This window comes from Cyprinodon tularosa, unplaced genomic scaffold (assembly GCF_016077235.1).
Source record: "Cyprinodon tularosa strain WSP-4 unplaced genomic scaffold, ASM1607723v1 ctg320, whole genome shotgun sequence".
Taxonomy (NCBI): Eukaryota; Metazoa; Chordata; class Actinopteri; order Cyprinodontiformes; family Cyprinodontidae; genus Cyprinodon; species Cyprinodon tularosa.
The window spans coordinates 237846-262129 of NW_024039031.1; the positions used below are offsets into that span (position 1 = coordinate 237846).

A 24284-nucleotide genomic window follows, 5' to 3' on the forward strand; every position below is an offset into this window, starting at 1 on the left:
TTTTAGATTTAAAATATGACCTTTTTATTAGCATAAAAATGTTGAAGATTGAATGCTTCTCTATTGCAAGAAACGGAAACTCCACAATAAATAAAATACTATGTTGCCATTAATGGGAAATCCAAGATGGCGGCATAGGTGTTTTCACGTCTGTCTGCGTTACCTGTGTCTGTGTTTTTAATGGATTAATTGGGCTATATTTCTTAGATTTTTTTGGATCACGTTTTCCTCAGAGCACTTCTTTAAGTGGCATCACAAAAATCGTAACACTATGGCGATGAGTAGCCATAAACAACTATGCAAACCCAGGCCTAGGCCTACTCAGTCACGTAGGTCTGGCTGCACCTTCAGACTCCCAGTTTATCTATCATTTGTGTTTGCGCTGTACTCACCGTTCATGGGCGTCGTGGGAGCTGCAAATGATGATGGATTTTATAATTCCTCTTGGCGGATTGTACTATCGAATGCTGGAACTGGGTTGTGTACTGACACGAGCGGATTTGCACCCCTAACTGGATGTGTTGCTGAGCCCCTTTGCCCAACCGAACCTGTCAGCTGGCCCGAAATTGGACATTCTCGGTTCATCTGTAGCAGGCGCGGCAGGGGAGCCGCCAGCAGCGCAACAAGATCAGCGCTTTGGATTACCATTCTTCTGTGTTTGTCAGGTAACATACATCCAAACCCAGGACCACTAGTGACTGAACTGTCGAGTCCCGATGTTTTGAAAAACAGCAGTGGCTTGCGTTTCATCCATGTCAATGTGCGCAGCCTTATAAATAAAATCGACGCTATTCGCATATGGGCTAAAATGACGGACAGTGATATACTCGTATTATCTGAGACCTGGCTCAAGCCTGCGATTGCGAACAATGTGGTTTACATCGAAGGGTACAATATCTATAGGACGGACCGTGGGAAAAAAGGAGGAGGGGTGGCCATATATGTAAAGGCCTCCTTGGACTGCTGCGTTGTCAAGGCAAATAGTAAACCTAAGTTTTTCGAACTCTGTGCCATTAAACTCAATCTCCCCAATGGCGCTTCCTGGACAGTAGTAGGTTGCTACAGGCCACCATCGGCAGTGGCTGGAGCATCTGCGCTGCTGTCTGACTTCCTGGGAAAGCTGTCAAGCGAGTACATCATCTTGGGGGATTTAAACTGGGACTATCTCTCGTCGTCCTCTGCATTAAGAGACTTGTGTGATGCACTGCAGTTGACTCAGCTGATCAAGTCACCTACACGCCTTAATATTAAATGTATGGACAAATCTACGCTGCTTGACGTTATCCTGACCAATGCTCCACACAAATTTTCTGCGGCTGTTTTTTGTAATGACGTCAGTGATCACTGCATGGTTGCGTGCGTCAGGGACTGTAAAATGGTTAAGACCAAGTCACGGTTTGTTTTTAAACGACATCTTAAGCGTTTTAATGAGCAGGCATTTCTTCATGATATTTTCCACAGTGACTTAAATGCAGTTTGTTTTATGGATGATGTTGAAATGGCCTGGGATTATTTTAAGAAAACTTTTTTAGCCATCATTGATAAACACGCCCCTTTTAGAAGATTTAGAGTGAAGGGTAGGGATAACCCCTGGTTTAATGATTGTATTGCTACTGCAATAAGAGAACGTAATGAGGCATGGGTAAAAGCAAAAAAATATAATGGTGATGCAAGCTGGTTGAACTACAGGGTATTAAGAAATAAATGCACAAGACTAATAAAAAGTACAAAAAATGAGCATTACCTTAATTTAATAAAAGAAAATCTCAATGACCCTAAGAAATTTTGGAAAGCAATAAAATCATCATCAGGCGATGTGCCACCTCCCACTATCCCTGAATATATTGTAACTAGTCAGGGAGAAATTAAGGATAAACAACATATGGTAGACACTTTTAACATGCACTTCATCAATGCTGGAATTGCTACTCAGTCAACTCTTCCAGCAAATGTTAGCAGAGGTAGGCCTACAATTACTGTTCCAGATCCAAATATGAGTCCAAATAGTTTTAATTTCAGCTGTATTTCTGCTTATGAAGTTCAGAAGGCTTTGCAAGGACTAGACTGTAAAAAGTCTGTTGGGCCTAACCAGATTGAACCGTATTTTCTTAGAACTGCTGCTAACTTGATTGCTGAGCCTATTGCCTCAATTTTTAATCTTAGTTTATGTAGTGGTACCATACCTACATCTTGGAAGTCTGCTTTTGTCCTCCCACTTTTGAGAAGTGGAGACCCTTCCTTATTGGACAATTATCGCCCAATCTCTAGATTGTCTGTGCTGGCCAAACTGTTTGAATCTCTTATAAACGAGCAACTCAAACTTTTTTTAACTGAGAACTCAATTTTAAACCCATTGCAGTCTGGCTTTCGACAAGGTCATAGTACAGTCACAGCTGTTACCACAGTCACAAATGACATTTTGAATGCTTTAGATAATAAGAAGTCTTGTGCTGCAATATTCATTGATCTTTCTAAAGCGTTTGATACAGTGGACCATGATCTTCTTTTGAAGCAATTACAAAGAATAGGCTTTAGTGATACTGTACTACGGTGGTTTTCAAATTACCTTAATGATAGAACGCAGTGTATTGTACTTGATAACTATACCTCAACATCATTAGAAGTTACAATGGGGGTCCCACAAGGGTCAGTTTTGGGTCCAATTTTATTTTCTCTTTATATAAATGACTTGGGTAAGGACCTGATGACAGCAAAAGTGCATCTTTATGCAGATGACACTATTTTGTACACCACAGCTTCATCAATGAATGCTGCATTTGCACAATTGCAGTCTGCTTTTAATCATGTACAAACATTTCTTATTGAATTAAAGTTGGTACTGAATGCTAAAAAAACTAAAACAATGACATTCACACATTCACGATCCTCACCTAACATTAGTGTTTCGACACAAGATGGCACTAAAATAGAAGGAGTATCATCTTACAAGTATTTAGGCATCTGGTTGGATGATAAGATGTCCTTTGGTGTTCATATTGAGAGCCTCTGTAAGAAACTTAGACCAAAGTTGGGTTTTTTCTTTAGAATGAGGAAGTGCTTTCCCTATCTTGCGAGGAAAAGGCTAGTTCAGAGCACATTCCTGTCAGTGCTTGACTATGGGGATACACTGTATATTCACTCCAGTTTATTCTTACTTAAAAAACTGGATGTACTGTACCACTCTGCCTTACGTTTTATCACAGGTGCATCAGCTAGGACTCACCACTGCACTCTCTATGAAACTGTACAGTGGTCTTCTCTTTACATGAGGAGAAAAATTCATGTACTGACTTTTATTGCTAAAGCCCTTATGGGTAAACTACCTTTATACATTTTTAATTTACTTTCCATTCAAGATAGTACTTACAGGACTAGGTCATCAGAAAAAATACGTTTACATACTCCATTTACAAGAACTGAACTAGGAAAAACAGCATTTTCATCATTTGCACCTAAAGTATGGAATGAACTTCAAGCCACTTTAAATCTTGAAGTACTTCCATCCACAAATTCTTTTAAAGACCTGTTAAAAATCATCATTAACTGACAGATGCAACTTTTTTTGATTGGATGCCTTATTTGCTGTTTGCTTTTTGGTTGTATGTGTATGCCCAATCTTGTTGTGTTGTGTTTAATTTTGCCTAGATGATATGTAGCTGTGGTTGTCTTGTCTCCTGTGGTTTTATGTTAATGTAACTTTTTAAGCCGCCTTCTTGGCCAGGACTCCCTGGAAGAAGAGTTACTTTAACTCAATGGGACTTTCCTGGTTAAATAAAGGTTAAATAAAATAAAAAATAAAAAATAAAAAATGCCAACCCCTCAAAAATATAATAAAGTAATTTATTAGGAAATTTTATTTTTTTTATGCAAAAGAGAGTATGCATTCTAGATAAATCAATTTGAGTAACATTGAATTAAAAAGTAAACAGAAAAATTTAGAGCATGCAAAATACTTTAACTGATTCTCCTCAGTTTTGCTTTTTGCTGCATACTGAGTTTTTGAATTACAAGCCTACATGACTTATTCATCTGTTCCATTTAAAACTCAGTTTAACTGGCACTTTACCCATAGCACTGGATGAAAATATACTCCCTTTGGTGTCACTGAATGAAAGCTTAAGTACATTCTTAAAGTGGTGCATTAGATTTAATCTGCCACAAAAGTCAAACGTTTCACTCAAGCAAATTAAATCTCCTTTCAGTACAAATTTCTACAAGCCTTAATGTATCATGGTAAAGCAACCTTACTGAAATGTACAAGGACATCTGTTATGCTACAACATGACGACCTCTCGAGTAACTTCAGGACCTCGCTCATTCACTATCATTCACACAAGCAGCCTGATATTGTGGGGTTATCAAATAGCAAACCATAGCTCTTGAAATCCACCTTTACATTATTATTCTTTTCTACTTCTTGGCATTATTAGGATTCTGCATTTTAATCTTGCAACCCTTTTTTTATTCCGTCTTTCACGAGATAGATTATACAGCTAATTTTAATTCTAAGGGAAGAAAAAAAGTAGGAAGATTATGAGAATAATGTTTTTGGAAATGAGCTACAACACACAGTACTTTAAACTAGGAATTAAAACCAAGTGTATCATATTTGATACATGAGTTACTTTACTTTAAATCCCTCACACACATCTACTGCAAACAGAAAATCTATAAAAGATACAGAAATCCCTAATGTATGAAAAATGATGCATATAAATTATTGAATTTCACTTATACAAAACTAATGTATTTTTTTCATTTGTTGGAAAGTTCGATGACAGTTCTAATTAGAAAAAAAAACAATATTTTGCTGAAAATGATTTAATGGTCCAGGTTAAACATAACATGTACATAATTTATACATACATATACATACATTTATGTAATGTAATAATTAATATGCTACATGTCGGATATCATTAAAAGAAAACGGTGTGTAGGGAAGCATGCATATCTTTCAACATTTGGCCAGAAAGATGAATATTTAATAAAATAGAAGTTGCATTATATATTTTAATATAAGTCCCATTTATTCTTTGTCATACGCAAACTAATTTATAGCCAGATAATAATTAAGTGTCTAAGACAAAATCGATCACAGTCAAAGAGGTTTCAAATATGTGCTGCTCTCCTTAATCTGCTGTCTAAGGTTACTGACTGTGTTATGTAGTGGCTGACAGCCCATTTAGGGCTGTTATGAGACATGAAATAGTAAATATCAAGAGTTGCTTCAGATTATCAGGACTAGAAACTTTACCAATTTGACGTGTGATCTGGTTGAATTGGCTCTGTAACATGCCATGAGATATTATGGGTTGTGAATAGGTGCTATTTAAACAACATGTGTTTCCTGGACGATGCCGCCTGTGGAGCTGGTTGACAGTTGCCGTTTGTATCTATGCTTCTTTTTTTATGTCTACTTCTGTCTCCTTGAACCCCAGTCGGCATTGGCAGATGGCTGCTCACATTGAGCCTGTTTCTGCTGGAGGTTTCTCACTGTTAAAAGGGAGTTTTCCTCTCCACTGTCACTGCATGCATGCTTGGGGTGGGGATTGCTGAAGAGTCGATGAGTCGATGCAATCAGCTGGTTTTCATTAAATAGAAAACTTTGAAGCAATCTGACTGTATGATCTGGTTGAATTTTCTCTGTAAAGTGCATGACATATGTTGTGAATTGGCACTATATAAATACACTGAATTGAAATATAATTGAACTGACATTGCCTCAGAGAACAAGAGGAAAGAACCAGGAGCATGCTTCAAGTGAAAACATGTTGTGTGATACAGTGATACAGGTAAAGAGAAGCAGTGAAGACTGTCAGTTATGGGACGGACTTTGATGCAGTGCTTACAGCCAGTGTGGAGATAAACTTTGAAGGATTTTCACAAAGTAAGTTAGGAGACAGAGGGGAAACGGTTTCAAGTGCATTAAATGAACCATTCGGTCATCAGATGCGTAGTTAGCTTCAGGCTGAACACCCGCTCTCCACAGACTCAGTGGCATCATCCTTCAGTTTGACCCAATACAGCCAGTCTGATTCTAAGCTCTCTGCCTGCTCACCCCTCCCACACATGGTTTATCAAACAGGAGGATGACAACAGCAAAGCCCTGTCTCGCAAACATCTAACTCAAAAAATCCCCCCACTGTGGTAACAAGGTCCTCATTTTAAGAATCTAGAATTTGAAGCATTTTCTTTCAAATCCAGCTGCCAGTTCATTTTCATACAGATACATTTCCATAACTTTTGCTCCCACAAAGTCTTCTCCCATTTGTTCTCATTTCCAAAAGGCTTCTAATAAACATTTGAAAAGTAAGAGTTTCTTGTTGTACCAGCAATGTTTAGCAGCTGTCTGTGGTGCAGTAGACATTAGGCTGCTTTTTCCATCCAATATCACCTGCTTGGGGAGTTGCTGTGCAAGTCCTAAAATGTGTTATTCAAGTTTTAGAACAGCTAAATTGGTTTCCGGCATCATGCACTGGGTAATGCAGCCTCTTCTTAGGGTTCACATGTTAAGTATTTTTAAGAGTAGGAAGGAAAAAATGTCAGACACTTTAAATCTTGGTCTATGATTGGCATTCACACATGCATACATACTCCTAATGCTCGACGAACCCAGAAAATAATGGATTTGACCAAGAATCTTAAAATAAGGTAACAGCTGACCAGTGTAAGTGCTCACTCGCCAGTAATCAGTACTCGCTTTGTTCCCCTTGTGCTACATATGTACAGTAGTATATAATGTTTTACCTTTAAAATCAATAGTTCCTCAGGTATGATATCTTCTAATTTATCTCTTGAAGCAAACCGTTACACAGATCTACGAAGGTCAGCGAGATTTGTAGGGCTTGTTGTGAACCAGAATAATCTTTGCAAATACATATGCTATCAAGCACACAGCTGTTTTTAGGTAAAGAACTTGTTTTCCAAAGGATTTAAAAGACAAATTTAATCTCTTTACTTTGAAAAATATCATCTACAAGTCGCCGTGCAGCAGAAACTGACTCTGGGGGGGTCAGGAGCTGATCTAGCCTGGGTGGATATCTTGTATCACCCAGATAAGCACCATGGTTTGCTTTCCGTGGGCTTTCAGAGATTTATGGATTGCCTGCATGGAGTAGGCCACTGGGAGGGGAGTATTGAAATCATCCAAAAGTCCCAGTAGGGTTCAACACACAGACGCAAAGACACGTTTACCCCTATAACAAACTAGAACTTCTGCTACTATGGCTGCAGTATAAAAATCCTGGCTGTGACCAGAAATCAGGCTAAAGGTAAAAATAAAAATAATTAATTAATTATAAATGTTGAGGGGTGAATATATCCTTGTATCTGGTTGAATAGGAGTACAAGACACAACAGCCAAGGGTTTTGCATCATCCCATTAATTACTCCCTCTGCACAGTTTCCTCCAGCTCTGTGTATATGACCCACATGCTCAGAAAGAAACAGCTTAGGAGAAACCGGGTGAATAAGAAAACAGAAAAACTAGAAAATTGCTCCAATTATAAAATCCCTTTGATGTAATAATTTTCACTTTGCCCTACGCCACAGTCCACATCAATTACCATTAAGATGCTAAAAACAAAACAAAGCATTTATTAAGTAGTATTTCAGCTGAGCTGTGAGATTCTCCACGGGCCAGTTAATGGAAAAAGTGGTGCGATGGATAAATTGGATCCTTTATAGAAGTACCATTGATCCTGCAAACGCTCACTACAATAATCAGGCAAGGTCTAAGCACCGTCCCAACAAGACAAAGTTCTTATTTTGTAAAAAAATACACAAAATGGTACTTATAACTTACTGAATGTAATATTTTAATGGACCGACTATGTGTTGATGTGTTTTAGATGTACCTTTTCTTGCATGCAGGAAACACTATGAACTTGAATAACATGTTCTTTTTTACTTTTAAAAAAACTAAAAAATAAAACCAGTAACCATGTTTCATGCGTAGCACCTCAAAGGATCTGATCTTGACAAACTGCAAGGTGCGAACTGCCAGGGCTGCCAATCAGGCACAAGATTTATCTAACATCAGTAGCACATTGCCAACCGTTTGCTGATGCACACAAGATGCAGATTTGGGTCATTAAGCAAATTTATGAGCGAAGCAGTAAAGATAAAAGCAGGGATACAGTTCTCGCAGGTGTGCAGAAAATGAGGCGAACATGTGGATAGGTATATCTAAACAGTTTACAATAATAAAAAATATGGTAAACTTTAAACATGCAGTTTATAAACATCATATTCAGAGCAGCATTATTACATTTTTGAATAACCTTTTCTTTAATTTGTTTGTTTGCCTTTCTTTTTACATATTGAAGTACAATGGATAAAACAGAAATGTAATTTTATGTTTAGAGCTTGTTATCCTCAGAAAATCTAACTTTGGGAAGTGTTTGGGAATTTCAATCTGAAAAACTCACAGAAAGAGAAAAGACAATTAGGAGAAATTTTTTGAAACAATTACTTTGTCTTTGGCTCTCCGACCTCGGCAGGAAACATGACACTTAGTTTTGATAGATATGCATGAACAGGAGCAAGAATAGGGCTGGATGGACTAAATTACCATCAGATTTCTCAATCAGACACCAGTTTGTTGGTATTTTATGCACAGCTCCAGATTTAAGCAGTTTATAGTTGATAGGTTGAAAAGCACTCCTGGTCTGAAGATCATCAGAAGTTTTTAGATCTTATCAGTATCTTCTGATTTGCAGCTCGCTTCCATGGACTAAAGAACTTTAGAGAAGTCCTATAAAAAAGGAGATAATATTAATGCTACTGAATATTTTCTTCTTTGGTCACAGTGCCTAGTTTTAACAGCCAGGGTGTGAGCAGTGTCCCCGAGGCCATAAAATAAACCCAAGTCTACTCAACTAAAGCATCCAATATACATTAACAGAATGTGTTGCAGAGTAAAAAGAACCACAATGGCAACTGCGACTTTTGTACTTTTCTTCAGTTGCCATCAATAGCCTGAAAAATGTTCTAATGTCTCTGAACTTGAGTGGGATCTCTGAATTGGTCAAACAGCCACAGTTGGATTCTTACTTTGTGTCTTTAGTGATCATATGGGGATAACCTGTCCTAGTCCACCTGGAATTTGACAGACTGCTAAGCACAGGTGGTTAGAACACACGCACATACACCTCCAGAAGATAGGATCTCAGAGAAGCAACTCAGCCTATTTCACTGCAAATTAGGTTAATCACGCTCCAGAGAGGCCCAGTTAATAACCATCATAGAGACTATTAAGATGGCACCTAAATCATAGGACTATCTGGATGTCTGATGCCCCCTCCCATACGTGGGGGACATACTTTGCCCTGGAGTTCTCATGAAAGCTAGTTCTGAGAGCAAAGAGTCGGGTCATATACAGTTCAACAACAGCAGACCGCTGATGTCACTAAACTGTTTTGAGTATTTAGCGGGTCTTGTTCATCAAGGCAGTTATATTATCCCGAATTAGACCATTAGTCAGATACAAACCACAATTTAACGCAGGGCTAACACAGCATACTAAGCACACGCTCTCCATGAATACTGATATGAGGACATAGTGTTCATAGTGTTCAGTTTACATATTATCTAATAAACCTTCCTTTTCATCCGTGTTATCAATGCTTGAGTAAATCTAATATTTATCCAGATAGAAATGTTTAGACACCACAGGAATCAGTAACCTCTTTGGGACATCTCTACTTAAAATGAAGGTCCTTGGGAAAGGTAAAGGGTGTCTCTGCCACTTATATTATAGAGACACAAGAATCTGAACCCCGATAGCATCTCCTGTGTGTTGGTTGGTTGAGGGGAAGCAAAAACTGTGATGTCCCTGAAAGATTTAGTGCCGAGATGCAGAGCCTGGCAGAGATTAATAGTGGCCAGCAAACTCAAATTATACACAATTACAGACACTTTCAACTTGGATCACACATGCATTTATCTTCCACTGGGAATATTCATCATGTGCATGGAGTATATTTTACAATGAGAGGGGCACAAAAAGATATAAGACAAACGTTGCTCACAAACAATCATTTTCTTGGCAGTTTTTACAGCCTGCAGCCATATTTATATCCGAATAATACAAAACAAATACCCCATTTAGAATATTGAATTAGTGTAAGTGCTGAAAGAAAACATTATTTTCATTTAATTGGCAGGATGAGAAAACCTATTTGTGTACTACAAAAATACAAATGATCCTCCATATATAGCTTTTGCATTATTGTTTCAGTTGAGTATTTAAACATTCAATCATTTTAATGAACAGATGTTTACAGTTATTGGCAACTGCAGTAAAGATTAACAGAAAGGCTAAGAGAAGCATCTGTTATTGCATTATCTCAGATAGAACGTTTGAGGAAAAAAAATCATTTTATTTCAGTGTGGGAACAAATCCACACTGAACAAGAATTATCATAGAATAACTGGCTGGCAAAAAAAATGTAAAAACAAATGATAATGAATTAAAGTTTTTAGTTAAGGCCAATCAATATTTGAATTAATGATATGATGCCCTTTAACGAAGTTTATACAGCCTTTGAAGGCAAAAATGGCTGAAAGTATCAAAGATCTCGCAAAAAGATCTAACCTCCAGAAACATTCTCATGCTTGAATCTGGAATGCCTCCTACAGTAAGTGATTGCATTAAATGGTTGATATGCTGAACCTCTGACCCCCTAGAATTAATCTTTATCCTAAAGTTCTTTAACAGTATACTAAAGTTTTTCCTCCTTTATCATCCTATTGTTCTTGCTTGATAGCAATTGGGGTCCAGTATTGACTTTGATACTAAAACATGTATTGTTTATTCTTATAGGCCCATCCCCCATCTGATGAATATATGTATTCAAATTGAAGAGTTAGTGTCAGACAATGATGCTGCAAACATGTAAGATTATCTTTAAATCTTTTTATATTTCATTAATAGGGGTTGCATATATAGTCTCAACATAGATCTAAGACAAATTATAAATCACCTATTTGTTCGTAAAACTCTTGTATTTAATATTAAATGGCACATAAGATTGTTTTTACAGTAATAACAGCATCATTTCAGTCAGGTCATTTAAAGTATATAATAAAATGTGATTATTGGGCATTTTTGTACTGAGAGTCTCAATAAAGTAGTCGCCCAAATACATAATAAATAAGGAGATATCATATAATATCATATTTACATCATATAATAAGCAAAAGGTGTTTTTGATTTTCTTTCCATCGGTTCTTTTTTTTTTTAGTTTGCTAAATGAGTACTGTTACATTTACGCCCACATATCTCCATTCTGAGGGCAGTTTGTTCTTTATCTGCTCCAACAGGTACAGTTGCTGTTTCCACACATGCTCATAGTTCACAACTCCCTCTTTCCATTGCACATAAACAAACACCTTAGGAACAGTAAGATTTTTTTTCCTGGGAGGATCCGTTTACCATCAGAGACTGATAATGCATGACAAAAGCAATCGACGCAGCCTTTCAGTTACTATTGGAGACAAAGAGGCTTACAACTTATAACAAGCTGCTGTAGAGATAGCGCCAGTTGCCGTTTCTCCAGGCATTTCAACTCTGATGCCACCGCCCCCCCACCTCTCAGCAAGTGCCAAAAAAAAATCCTCAAAAAGGAAAAACTAATCTATTTGAACTTTAGACCATGCCAGATCTGAAACCATTTCATCATCTTATGCATCTGCTGCTCTGTCGACGCCATGCACTGCCATCACCCTGTGCGGTCAGCCTAGGATGTGGGGAGTGTGTCATGCATAATAAATATAGGGCATGGAAAGGGGTAGGAATTATATATGCCAGGCAGGAATAAGATTTGGCGTGTGGTAACAGAACCTGAATAACATTAGACTGTTGCTCATTTAGGAACAAACAATTACAGATACTTCATGGAAGAATTATATGTCAAATTTTGGCTGTTGGTTGGAAACTTACTAAGAAGGCTAACCTAAAAAGTATGCTTTTCATCTTTTTCATAAACGTAGGAAAAAGTGTTATAGAAAAATACCAAATTAGAAAATATTATCAGTTCAGTCAAGGCAAGGCAAGTGCCTTTATAGAGCATATTTCAGTAGCAAGACCATTGAAACTAGTCAAATCAAGCTTAGAGAATCTGCTTTAGTATCATCCGGTGAAATACTATTATCTACCCAAGTTAAAATTAGGTAACTGAACTGCAAAGCAAAAAAATAAATACAAAAATAAACTTTTAAAGCACAAACCTCCTCAATATCAAAATGTTTAATTTATTGGTAAATAAAACAATATATTTACATAAGGGTTATATTAGTCACCTTATAATCACTGAATCATATAATTGCATCTCCCATATGTTGTTTCACAGTGAGGTGGAGCTGTCAGGGCTAACCTTGCAGCTCTGCGCGCGCTGGCTTCTCTGTCCGCGTGTGAGTCGTTTGAACCATGCTGTTGGCGCCCCCTAGCGTCCTCGATGTGAACCTTTCAAAATTGTTTCTTCACTAAAACAATGTTTTCGAATAAAATAAAAACACAACCTGAAATATTCTCATAATGTTTCTTCTTTTTCTGTTTATAATATTAATAATGATAAATTCCGAGTGGATTTTTATCGACGTTTGGCTATAAGTTGCCATGGCGTAGGTTTTAACTCAGACTTGCTGTGAAAAGAGGTGTTAAATTTTGAAAAGAATGTAAAAAGACGGTTTAAAGAAGCATTTTGTGACATTATTAATCCCGACCTTTATATTTTAATTTCCCAGCAAACAGATCTCACCTGCGCGCAGCGCTTCTTTTCATCCACATCTTATCTCGGCTGCCGAATCCGCCTCAGTCCTCCAGGTACCCTCCCATTTGGACGGCTTTCCACCAAAGTCTGGGGGCAAATTCTGGTTTGTAGAGACAAAAGCACTCAAGTAACGGACCTTACTCCAGCTGTCAAAGCCAGCATGGTCGTTTTAAGCCATATCCTTCAACGTGGCGCACATCGAATTCCTCCAAGAAGGCGGACAAATCCCACTTAAAAAAATAAATAAAAATGCCAGAACAAATGTCAGTTTGCTCAGAAGTTCTTCATCTGTTGTTCTGTCCTCTTCCTGGATATTAATTAAAAGCAAAGGCGGACAGGTGAGCAGGTGCCCTCAAACTTTGCCTCCCCGCAAAAGCATTTATACCTTTCCTCCATCGGAAAGAGCAAATATATAAGGTGCAGGGAAAAGAGGGCAAGTTGTTGGCTTCTTCATCACTGAACTGACAGCACGCCGCTTACATTTCTAAGAGGCAGATGGACGTCCAAGAAAAAGAGAGAGAGAGAGAAAAAAACACTGAGAGCGGATGATAAGGATGCACGGAGGATCCAAGTCAGCAGCGCACGCAGGGGGTCCTCATTATCTCCTCACATCTTTGGAGGTGTTAAGGGTTGAGGAGGGGTTTAGAGAAAGTAAAAAAGGATGAAAAGAAATGATGGAAAATAGGCGCAAGTGAGGAAAGGAGGAAGGAGCGCGATGAGGGAGAATCCTGGAGGATGAGGAGTTGGAGAGAGAGGGGGGATGAGAGCTTGTCATTACAGAGGAGAGGAGGACGGTCCGTCTCCTCCTGCTGCTCCTCTTCTCTCAGACTGACGAACGACCTGCCTGCCGAGCCCCACGTTGTCGTGACGTCACTTTAAAGCCAAATATGTCATGTGCCAGAGCGCTGCGCTTCATGTAGGAGCGCGCGCGCACACATGGCGTGTTGATGGAGGGCAGAGCTGCACTTACCTGCACAGGTGTCAGCATGACTGAAGTGTAATTTGTTAGGGAAATGCATTTGCAGCTTCATTTTCCAAAATATTTACGTTTTTTTTAAGTCGTTTAATGGGATTTGATCTGACAGGCCATCCATAAACAGCGCGTAATGGTTAAGTAGAAGCAAAATGATACATGCAGGTAAACTATTCTATAAATACAAATTTGAGATATGTCAGAATAACTCGGATTTAATCACTGGATGGGTTATATCTGTTAACATGAAATGTTCCTCTCCCAATCAGATTGTACTTCACTTCCCATACAGAAAGCCCATATTCCTATCTTCAGCTACAGTTTACAGGTCAGATTAAATAATACTACTTATCCAGGAGCTATTTTATTGTATCTCTTATACTATATCCTTTGTTTTTGCATCTCTTTGCAGGTGATGAAGCAGACTGGAGATGTTTAATCGTTATCTCCCTTTTATCTCCCCTTTCTTACTTTTTCTCCTTTTTTTTCCATTGCAGTGTCCATAAAATCTGTAAAACTCCCTTCGTGAATTATAATAAAGCTATAAATTAAGCAGAACACTATGGCAATAGCCGTACTGCTCCACTTGTGAAAGTAAAATCTGTTGGGCCCTTCTTTGGCATCAAGACAATTATTCTTATCACCACATCACCAGACAGGACACTGTTTTAAAAAAATAATTATAAAATAAATAAAAGTAATTAAAAAAACTGATTTTGCTCAGTGCTTTAGCTGGATAATCTTCCACATTAATATATTTTGTTCAAACTAATCAGTTGCTTTGTCTTTGCGTTCATGTTGGTGGTTTTGTGGAAAGATTAAAGTCATTTGCAACCTTGATTTATTCTAGGATTTCTCTGTCCTTAATTCCATCAATCATCCCACTGAATCTGATTAGCTTGTCTCCAAAGCATAATGCCTCATCACCACCCATGGGTGATGTGGACTGATATCCCAAATGCAATATTTTTATCATATATTACAGGGCAGCAAACTACAAACAGGAGTCCTTTTTGTCTTCTTCAAAAAGGGCGTCTCTGCAGCTCCTCCTGGAGAACCTTATGATGCCTTGACTGCTTCTGTGATTTGTGCACCATTGTCTACCCTCATAAAAAGAGATTTTAAAACTTGGAATGTTGTTTTGTTTTTTTAAACTCCTTTCCATTTTTTTTTCCCTGTTTGGTTTTTTCTGGGTTATAAGACTCTTGTGTTATTTTCATATTATATACTTCTTTTTATCTGGTTTTTCATGTAAAAATATGTGTTTATGGGTGAAATAAGACAAAATGGCGAAAATTTCAAAGGGTTAGTCTTTTTCAAAATCTTTTAAATTTCCCAACAAAGCAAATGAAGGGAGAATGGAGAATAATTATTTTTGAACTGTGAAGCTTTTTTTTCATCCTTGGGTGAAATGTATCTAAAAATTGTCTGATCTGGCACGTTAAAATGGCTGCTGAGAGAAATCTACCCGAAACGTCTGCTCAATGTCATAGCTGACCGAACCTCAAAGGAACAGAGCCACTGCTCTGCTTGTGGCTGGCCTGAGTAATAAACGAAAAAAAGAAAGTGTCAGAGGACTGAACGTCAGTCATCTGATGACTGTGCATCCGAGGTGAAAGTATACTGTGATGCTACTGCCCTGGGACTGGAGCTGATCAGCCCTGGTGAGGTCAGCAGCGTGTGACTTTTGCTCATCAGGATCAATACGTCAACCTGCCTACTTGTAAGACAAACTTCAATAGAAAAAGAAAGGAAAAGCCATCTTTCATTTTGTGGTGCAATTTTGTAAATCCTTTTACTAATACACATTTTAAGTTAATTTTAACTGAAATAATATTTATGGCAGATAAGGTCTTTAGATTTTTGGCCAATCTAAAACTACTTTTTTTAATTTTTATTAGAGTCAGTGTCTTAATAATATCGATGAATGTTTGGACTCACATTGATACTTAAAGATAATGTTACTATTACTGTTGAACTTTCTATTGTATGCCTAAAATTTTAGGTGTACAATTGAAAAAAACAAAAACAAAGCTGTCTGGCATTAATTTTAATATCCAAATTGACCATAAAGATCCATCTGACACAAAGGTAACCAGAGAGCTTGACGCTACCACCACTAGTATGTTTAAAAAAGAGTGTGCTGTCCTTCTGGTGATATACTGAGCTGTGTTTGTGCCAAACATACCAAGAAGTTTTGACATTAACACATGAAAAAGTTTAGGGAGATATCATATTTAAAGTATAACATGAGATCTATATGTTTTTATTTTGAAGACAGCCGTGTACCAAGTCCAAAAACAGGGAATTTTACTTAAAAATTTGTAAAAGACACGAAACCATCTAGTTGGAGATAATAAAGAAAAAATATTTAGACAAATTGTAATACTGATAATAAATACAAAGAAAACTTGACATACACCCAATAGCCACTTCATTAGGTACACCTGTCCAGAGGCTTGTTAACGAAAATTTCTAATCAGTACTGTAACCTGGCAGCATCTCAGTGTATTTAGGCATGCAGACATGGTGAAGACGAACTGCTGCTGTTCAAACCGAGCATCTAAATTGGAAAGAAAGGTGATTTAAGTTTATTTGAACATGGCATGGTTGTTGGTGTCATATTGTCTTCTCTGAGTGTCTCAGAACCTGCTGATCTACTGGGATTTTCATGCATAACCCTCTCTGTTTACAGAAAAGGGTCCAGAAAGAGAATACATCCAATGAGCAACAGTTCTGTAGGCGCAAGTGAGTTCTTGATGCCAGAGGTCAGATCAGAATGGCCATACTGGTTCAAGCTGATAGAAAGGCAACAATGACTCAAATTACCACTAGTTAGAACTAAAGTATGTAGAAGAGCATCTCTGAATGCACAACATGTCAAACCTTGAGGCTACAGCAGCAGAAGACCACACCAGGTGCCAATTCCTGTCAGCTAAGAACAGGAAACTGAGGCTACAATTTGCTTAGGCTGACCAAAATTTGTCATGTTGGTTTTTACAATTTATTGACACACATGCAGAATCACACGGAGAACCACATTTTTTAACGTTTTATTTTCAAAAGCAAAAAAAGTCTGGAAGCGCAGAACTGCAGGAAGTTTGTTGAACTTTCTGGTTGGTCTGAGGGAAGTAAGCAGACTGATCAGTAAGGAGTTGGTTGATGAAAACTGATGACTGACTGATTTTCTTACTTGAGAGATGAAGGGGAGGTAGCATGGATCTGTAGTGATTTGATTAAGCGGGCTCTGCATACTGTACCCCAGATGTTCAGCAGAAAGTGAGTGGGATCCGATAGTGTTGGTACTTACAAGAGACGTCGTACTATTGAGGGGACAGGCAGATGATGAAGACTGAGAACTGCTGGACACAGGTAAGACCTTTTCCGTGAAGGTCAGAGACAAACTGAGGTCCACTTGTTTGTTGTTTAGAACAATCACAGAGTACACATTAAAGAGATTCACAAGAAGACAAATTTTATGGAGAAGATATTCCTGGTTTACATCTTTGGTTGAAATACCATCAGGGGTATAGAGAGATGATCGTTTGTCTTATACACGCTAGCCATCTTGATTGAGAAATGTTCTCAGTTGTGCAGTAACACAGGTCGACCCAGCCACCAGCAAATATCCCCTCTGTGACAGGAAGCTCACTCACACTAGACCCTAAAGAATTGGGCAACAGAAGATTTGAAAAATGTTATCTGGTCTGATGAGCCTCGGCTTCTGCTCCAACATTCGGATGGTAGGGCCAGGATCCATCCTGCCTTGTATCAACGGTTCAGGCTTGTTGTAGTCTAATGGTGTGGAGGGTATTTTCTTAGGGCCACTTAGTACCAATTTAGCATTGAGTCAACGCCACAGGATACCTGAGTATTGTTGCTGACTATGTCCATCTCTTTATAACCACAGTGCACCAATCTTCTGATGCATAGTCCCAGCAGGATAACACTCCATGTCATAAAGCCTGAATCATCTCAGACTGGTTTCTTGAACATGGCAGTGAGTTCACTTTGCTTAAATGGCCATCACAGTCACCAGATCTCAATCCAATAGAGCACCTCTGGGATGTGGTGGAAAGGGAGATTTACATCATAGATGTGCAGCCGACAAATGTACCTTATAAAGTGTCCAGTGAGTGTTGGTAGCCTGTCTCAAAGATTTTCGAACAAAAGTTTAAAAAAAATGAGAAAAGTGACTAAAGCGAGATATATAAAAAGATATAAAAAAACATGAACAATGTATCTTTGTCTACTACCCCCACCCTTAGGTTTGCATGTCTTAAAACTGGTGCAAATATATAGAACACGGGTCACACACGTGGTGCCCGGGGGCACCAAAGGGCCCTCAAGGACCACATGGGGTGCCCTCTTCGTCTTCTGAAAACAGAAGAACTCACTCAGTGGGTTAAGTTTAATTTTTTTTTATTCTATTGCTCTTCTTTTTAATAATTTATGTATAATTTCATCATGTTAACTATTTCATCATATTTCAGTGGTTTCAAAATGACAATATTAAAAAGAAAATTAGAAATGAATAAAAGAATAAAATAAGAATAAAAATTAGTTTTTATGGATGAGATTTACTGTAGGTGAACACTGATCCCTCCAGTTCATAGGTCAGTATTGGTAACCCTTCCTATGACTCGGTAGCCATGAAGTAGCCCTCAGCCTTAAAAAGGTTGGTGACCCCTGATATAGAACATACTGTAAAAGTGCTTTATGCTGTGTTGAATTCAGCAAAAAAGTAATCCCTGTTGAGAGGAGTGAGAGATCCCCTTTCACCTCCTTCTTGGTAAATTCTAAAATTCATTTTACACAAATACCATATCTTTTAAATTTACTGAAAATTCTGCACCTTCTTTTTAATGACCTCATTTTTTTTACAACATGGTGGCCTTTAATAGTGTCATATAGGTGTTTTTTCAGCCCACTCTTCTTCTGTCTGTTGCCATAGAACCATATACTGTATTGAAAAGTACTTATTATAAATGTAGCCAGTGTAATTTATTGTGGCAAACAGGAACACTTCAAATTGAATACATGTAAGAATATATTTGAAGTTATAAGATTCTTAAGGTTTAATTAATTTATTTATTATGTGAGAGAAAAACACATAAAGTGTACTTTACAGTACTACAGGGACATGATGTAAGAACTCAGAACATCAGAATCAATCACATCAAGCAGATTTTAGAGCTCTGTTAAGATGAGGCAAAAAACATATTTTCTGGAGAATTTTTTCCCAAATACTGAATCCAAAGTGAAAACAGCTTCCTATTACATGCTATAGTTTCACTATCTCTCTTATTCAACATGAAAATAAAATTAAACTGTCAGCCTGGAGGCTTTTAACACACCTGTACTACAAGAACTAAGCGGTAGGCAAATTTCTCTTTTTATTAGAATCAATGTGCTGATGTTACCGCACAGCAGAATAGGTGAAAATATTATCCATGACAACATCAAGTCTTGCGTGAGAAAAAGAGAGAAAAAGGCAGCCTTCCCTGTACACCTCTGGGTCAAAGTGTCTAACCGATGAACACGTCACACCTGTTTCAGCCTTTGCAAACACTCAAGCTTTTCCTGGAAAATAACATCTCCAAAAGAGTGTTTTGAGTGCACATTTTCAAATTGCTTTCTTTCATTGTTAAAAAACTATGCAGTTATGCATTAATGTGCAAAGACAAACTATCAGTCTTTTAAAAATCTATTTCCTTCTCAGTTGACAATATTTTTCATCAATTTTTTTGAAGATTAAAAAAAAAATCCAAAACCAAATATTTACATCATATCAGAGAGCTTTATGGATATTTGTGAATAAAAGACTCTAATTTACTTATTAAAAAGGGTTCAACACAAAAAATACTTACGGTATATTAAAGCTACAGTGTGTAACTTTTAGCGACATCTAGCGGTCAGACTGCAGACTGCAGCAACATGAACATCTCCCCCCCACCGCTTCTCCCCCCCAACAGTACGGCGAGCGTTACGGGACAAAATGTCTTCCACGACGTCCGCATTACCTACCTTCTCAAGTGATGAGGTTTGTTTACATAGATACTTTTACAGATAGTATTTCATTAGTCTGTGTAGGGTATAGATTTCATGTAGACTTAAGATAATAAATATACCCGTTATTTTTTCTACATCGTTGTGACGTTTTGGCGATCTCGCAATCACTAGTTTGTTGGCTCTGCGCTGCCGTAGCGCAAAGATGTCTGCCTCCATGGCTGCGAGACCCGCTCCTATGTAATTATAAATAATGAATTCTAAGGCAACGCAAATATTAAGGTTAAGAGGCTGAGCTCGTAGATGATGATAAATAACATAGTTATGTATAATATATTACATTTCTGACTGTATATCCCTGTAATTATTACACACTGTAGCTTTGAGATAAATTTTGATTAATTTCTCAGCTTTTGAATGATTGTATATCATTTATATAGACAACATCCAGTATTTTTATTTTATCTATTCTACCAATAAAGCAAAAGCTTGTTTTTTTAAGATTTATTTACGAAATTACACAAAGTAGATACAGAGAGAAAAAATGGATAAATAATTAAAGAAATGCTACTTTTAAACATCTAAACTAATTAAAAATGTACCTTTGATCAAGAGTTTACTGAGCCATCGAGAGATTAAGGGAAGTGTTTTACTGCCCTGAATTCCCAGTTTTAAAATCGAAGTTTAATTCAAAGGGAGACAGATTGGGAGGGGGAAAAAATGGGAAGCATCTTAACAGTTCTAAGCAAAGAAGCTGATTGAATTATTGTTTGACGGAAATAATTTGTATTCTAACAGTGAAAGGGATTGAGTTTCTGGACCTGTTATTGTTACAGTTCAATTTACCAATTTGGTCAACAGGTACCAAAATTCAGCAAAAGAGAGATTCTAACCAAGCCTAATGTTTCAGTGTGGCGGAGTGAGCAGCTGGTTTGTCTGGCCCATCTTATTGGATGTTTCAATGGGAGCCCTACCAGAACTAAGAAACAGAAGAAAATGCATTTTCTATAGGAGATACTATGTTGCTATAAGTATTTTTTTTATTCTAATTTATTCATTTTATTTTATTCCTTTTTTTTTTAGGGGGGGGGGGGGGGGGGGGTTTATGCAGGAATTATAACAAACCTATCAAGGTTGCTACAAGATAAATATTTAATGCAAGAAAATCCAATAAGTTGATCTGCTGGGCTAAACCTCCCACTGGCTCTATGGCTCGGTTTCTCTGTGTGATGGCATCCTAGAGCAGCTATTTCAACTTTTGATAGCTGGAATTCCTAAGAAGTCCTCACAAAGCGTAGATTAACAAGAGGAGGACCTGGAGAAAAGAACCAAGCCTCTCCATGTACCTATAAAAACTGAATTGGTTATTTTATACTACTTCTCAGACTACAGAGAAAAGCACCCAGATTAAGAAACAAATAAAACTCCAAAAGATGAACTCATCGTGAAAAATCTAAAAATGTATTTCTTAAATAAGAAATAAGATGATTGATATTGGTTTTCTGATTCTGATGATTGATTAAGTTTTTGCGCACAGAAATATCACGTTTGAAAAAAACTGAAATCTTTGACCATCTGACTTTGTATAAAAGCTGAAACTTAGGTCACATTTACACAGAGATGGGATTAGATGTAATGATAAGAATATTTTGTTATTTTGACCCTTGTATTCAAATGAGGCCAACATTTTGAGAGAAAAATAGACTATTTTTATAACTAGATGCCAGAGAGGTCAGATAGTCAGAAGTCAGATAACGCCTGTTTAATGTTTTAGAGTGTACCTCTGAACAACATCTTTATTTTAACAACGACATTGGGATTCTGTGACAGTCTCACAGCACCACCAAAGGGCCTGGCATATGTACTACGGCGTCCTTATTGGTGCAAAGTACACTTTCTTTCTGAGCAGTTTATGAAGCTATATCATATTCTTTTTTTCTGCGGACAAGGCCTAAGTCAGATTGGTTACAGGGTATTCCATCTTATTTGTCTGTTACTAATATCACTTATCACCTTTTTGTTTACTGAGCCATTCTAATAATGGGTTGTTTTCCAGTTCACTAGTTTCTCTGTATAAGTTTCTGCTCTTCCATCTCATTATAGGTTCCTTCAGAATTTTCTTTAACTTTTTAAGCCATATTTACTCTGTGAATCAGTATGTATGTTTTATTTTGCTTTAATGGCCCATCAAGTATTCCAGTACCTTGAGTTTTCTCATTCAATAATAGATGTTCTGTCGCTATCAGTTTATTTTAAGCTTTTTTATTTTCCTTTTCTTTTTTTTTTTTTACAGTTCCCGCCTGGCGATGTGGCAATAAGTATAATTGTCTTGATGCCATAGAAGGGCCCAACAGATTTTGCTTTCAAAGTGGAGCAGTACGGCTATCGCCATAATGTTCCGCTTGATTGATGCATGTAAATAGCTTTATCATAATTCATTTTTTTAACCTTTTCCAAAGCTTTTTTAAATTATTTATTTGTATATTTTTTTGCAACACATTTGCATTTTTACTTTAGTAAATTTGAGCCAACGAGTTCAGTGTTGTGCTGCAAATTTCATTTTCTTGTAGACCAGTGTCCAATATTAACCTTATCTAAACTGAGAAAATTGTTCCAAAAAACAACTGTCTTCTCTATTTTTCATCATATTATATTCTAAAAAAAATGTTGCTCCAAAGGTCAGATTTGTGAACAGAATGACTAGTATTTGTCAGATCAACAGATGGAATTTCTCAGTGGATTTAAAGATTAAGCCATACTCATTTTGTTTTTGTTTTTTTACTTGAAGATGGATGCAGTGGTGCTTACTAAACACTTCAAAGCTTTGAATTCAGTTTTAATAACCCAAATGTTGCTGCAATTTCCCCAAATATTCTTTTGTAAACTTCCTGGGATCCTCATGGGGCTGGTTTTTATTTTTATTTTATTTTCTTTACTCAAGTTCTCTAGTCTTTGAAACCTTTATAAGCCTTCCTATAACAACTGTGTTTTGCATGCTTTGTAATTAGAAGGCAATAGCTTGCAACACACTCTTCAGGTATCAGACTAAGGAGGTGGGTGATAATAAATGTATTTAGATTGATGTTACATCAGTTTTATCTCACTTGATTATTAAAACACTACACTTAATTAATTGTTGTATTGTTTTCAAAATTCCTAAAAATACATTGATGAATGTGGTTGTTAAATGAAGAAGTTAAAAAGGTAGAGTATTTTTGCCAGGCACTGTGGTTATGAAAGGAGTTCTTGTTCTCCCAGTGAGATGAATTGCAGCTGTGTATAAAACTGACTGCTCCATACATGATGAGGCAACATTCCTCCCCCGCTAATTGTTGCTATAAAACACACTTCTGTTAAACACTCTCATTACTTCATTACTGTGTACGCATACATCCTGATCCAAGTGGACGTGACTGTCTGAGGAAACCATCAGCAACTCTCCAGCAGATGGAAGCTGTCATCGCTCCGTTTCTCTATTCCTCTTCCTCCATCTCTCTGCTCTCATTCACACTCCATCTCCCACATTCACTGTTTTGCATGTTGTCTTCCTCTGGATTCATGTTTGTGTGAGTCCTCATCCTCACACGTTCATCTTCGCTCACGTAACGAAACCGGCGTACGTGTGAACAGCCTCATTTTGCCTGTTAGAGAGATAGTGGGTCGCTGGTTGTCATGTATGTTTAGGGCTGCAGGTGGTTTCATCTCACATGGATCTAAACGCAGCATAATAAACATCTGTTGTGTAAGCCATTAACACCCCGCCATGAGAGTGTGCATTAAAAGGAAGAGGGTTCAGAGTACTGCTGTGTATGTGCTAAACTAGACTGAGTCATTCTGAGCAGCAGCACTTGTGGGCTGAGTTTTGTGTGAATCGTACTCTGCTTTCACGGCTGTGGCTTTACAGAAACTCAGTCGCTTCACATGCCATTTTATTTTTTAAAGAATTCACAGGCTTTGAATAAATTATTGAACTTGTGGGCATTTCTGAATTTTGCTCAAATGCAAAATTTAACACTTCAAAGAGATAGACTTGAACATTTAACAGTAAATTCGAGGTTATAGGTATATATAACTGATATTGCAGAGTCAGATAAACAACGGTGTATTAATACGATGAAAAAGGACTTTCATTTTCATATTTTCAGAATATATTTTAAAGACAAGTTTTTGACAGGAGAGTATACATGGAATTGACCTGTGGCAGCTCATAATAAAAAAAAAACAATGAGCCAAAATGGAGTAAACCCTCTAAGTATCCCCTGTGAACCTGTCTGCAGGAAAAGTGGTTTAGCTTTGTAAAAAATATAAACAGGCCAAGAAGATGGATTTCTCATTACCCACCTGAAATCGTTTGTCCGTGCAAAACACCCTGCCCCTGGATTAAGATACAGTTCCAATCTTGGCTTTCAGCAAAGGAACAATTCAAGGGTAAGAGAGGAGGACGCTGCAAACTCCAGGCCATAGAAATGAGGGGCAACTTTTGCAGAGTCAGCTCCTGGAACCGCACGGTGTATGTTGGTGCTATA

General features: G+C 37.5%; 1 protein-coding gene across 2 annotated transcripts in view; it reads right to left on the bottom strand.

Annotated features, from left to right (window-relative positions):
* The window catches only part of ajap1 (adherens junctions associated protein 1), an 82973-nt gene extending 69364 nt beyond the window's left edge, over positions 1–13609 (bottom strand). Inside the window, exon 1 of one of the 2 annotated variants that reach the window (XM_038293112.1) lies at positions 12765–13609. In XM_038293112.1, coding sequence (XP_038149040.1) covers positions 12765–12793 — 29 coding nt within the window. In that variant the 5' untranslated portion in view covers positions 12794–13609. The remainder of the gene's footprint in view (positions 1–12764) is intronic. The other variant, XM_038293114.1, reaches the window with a different exon arrangement.
* Between the last annotated feature and the right edge of the window lie 10675 nt (positions 13610–24284).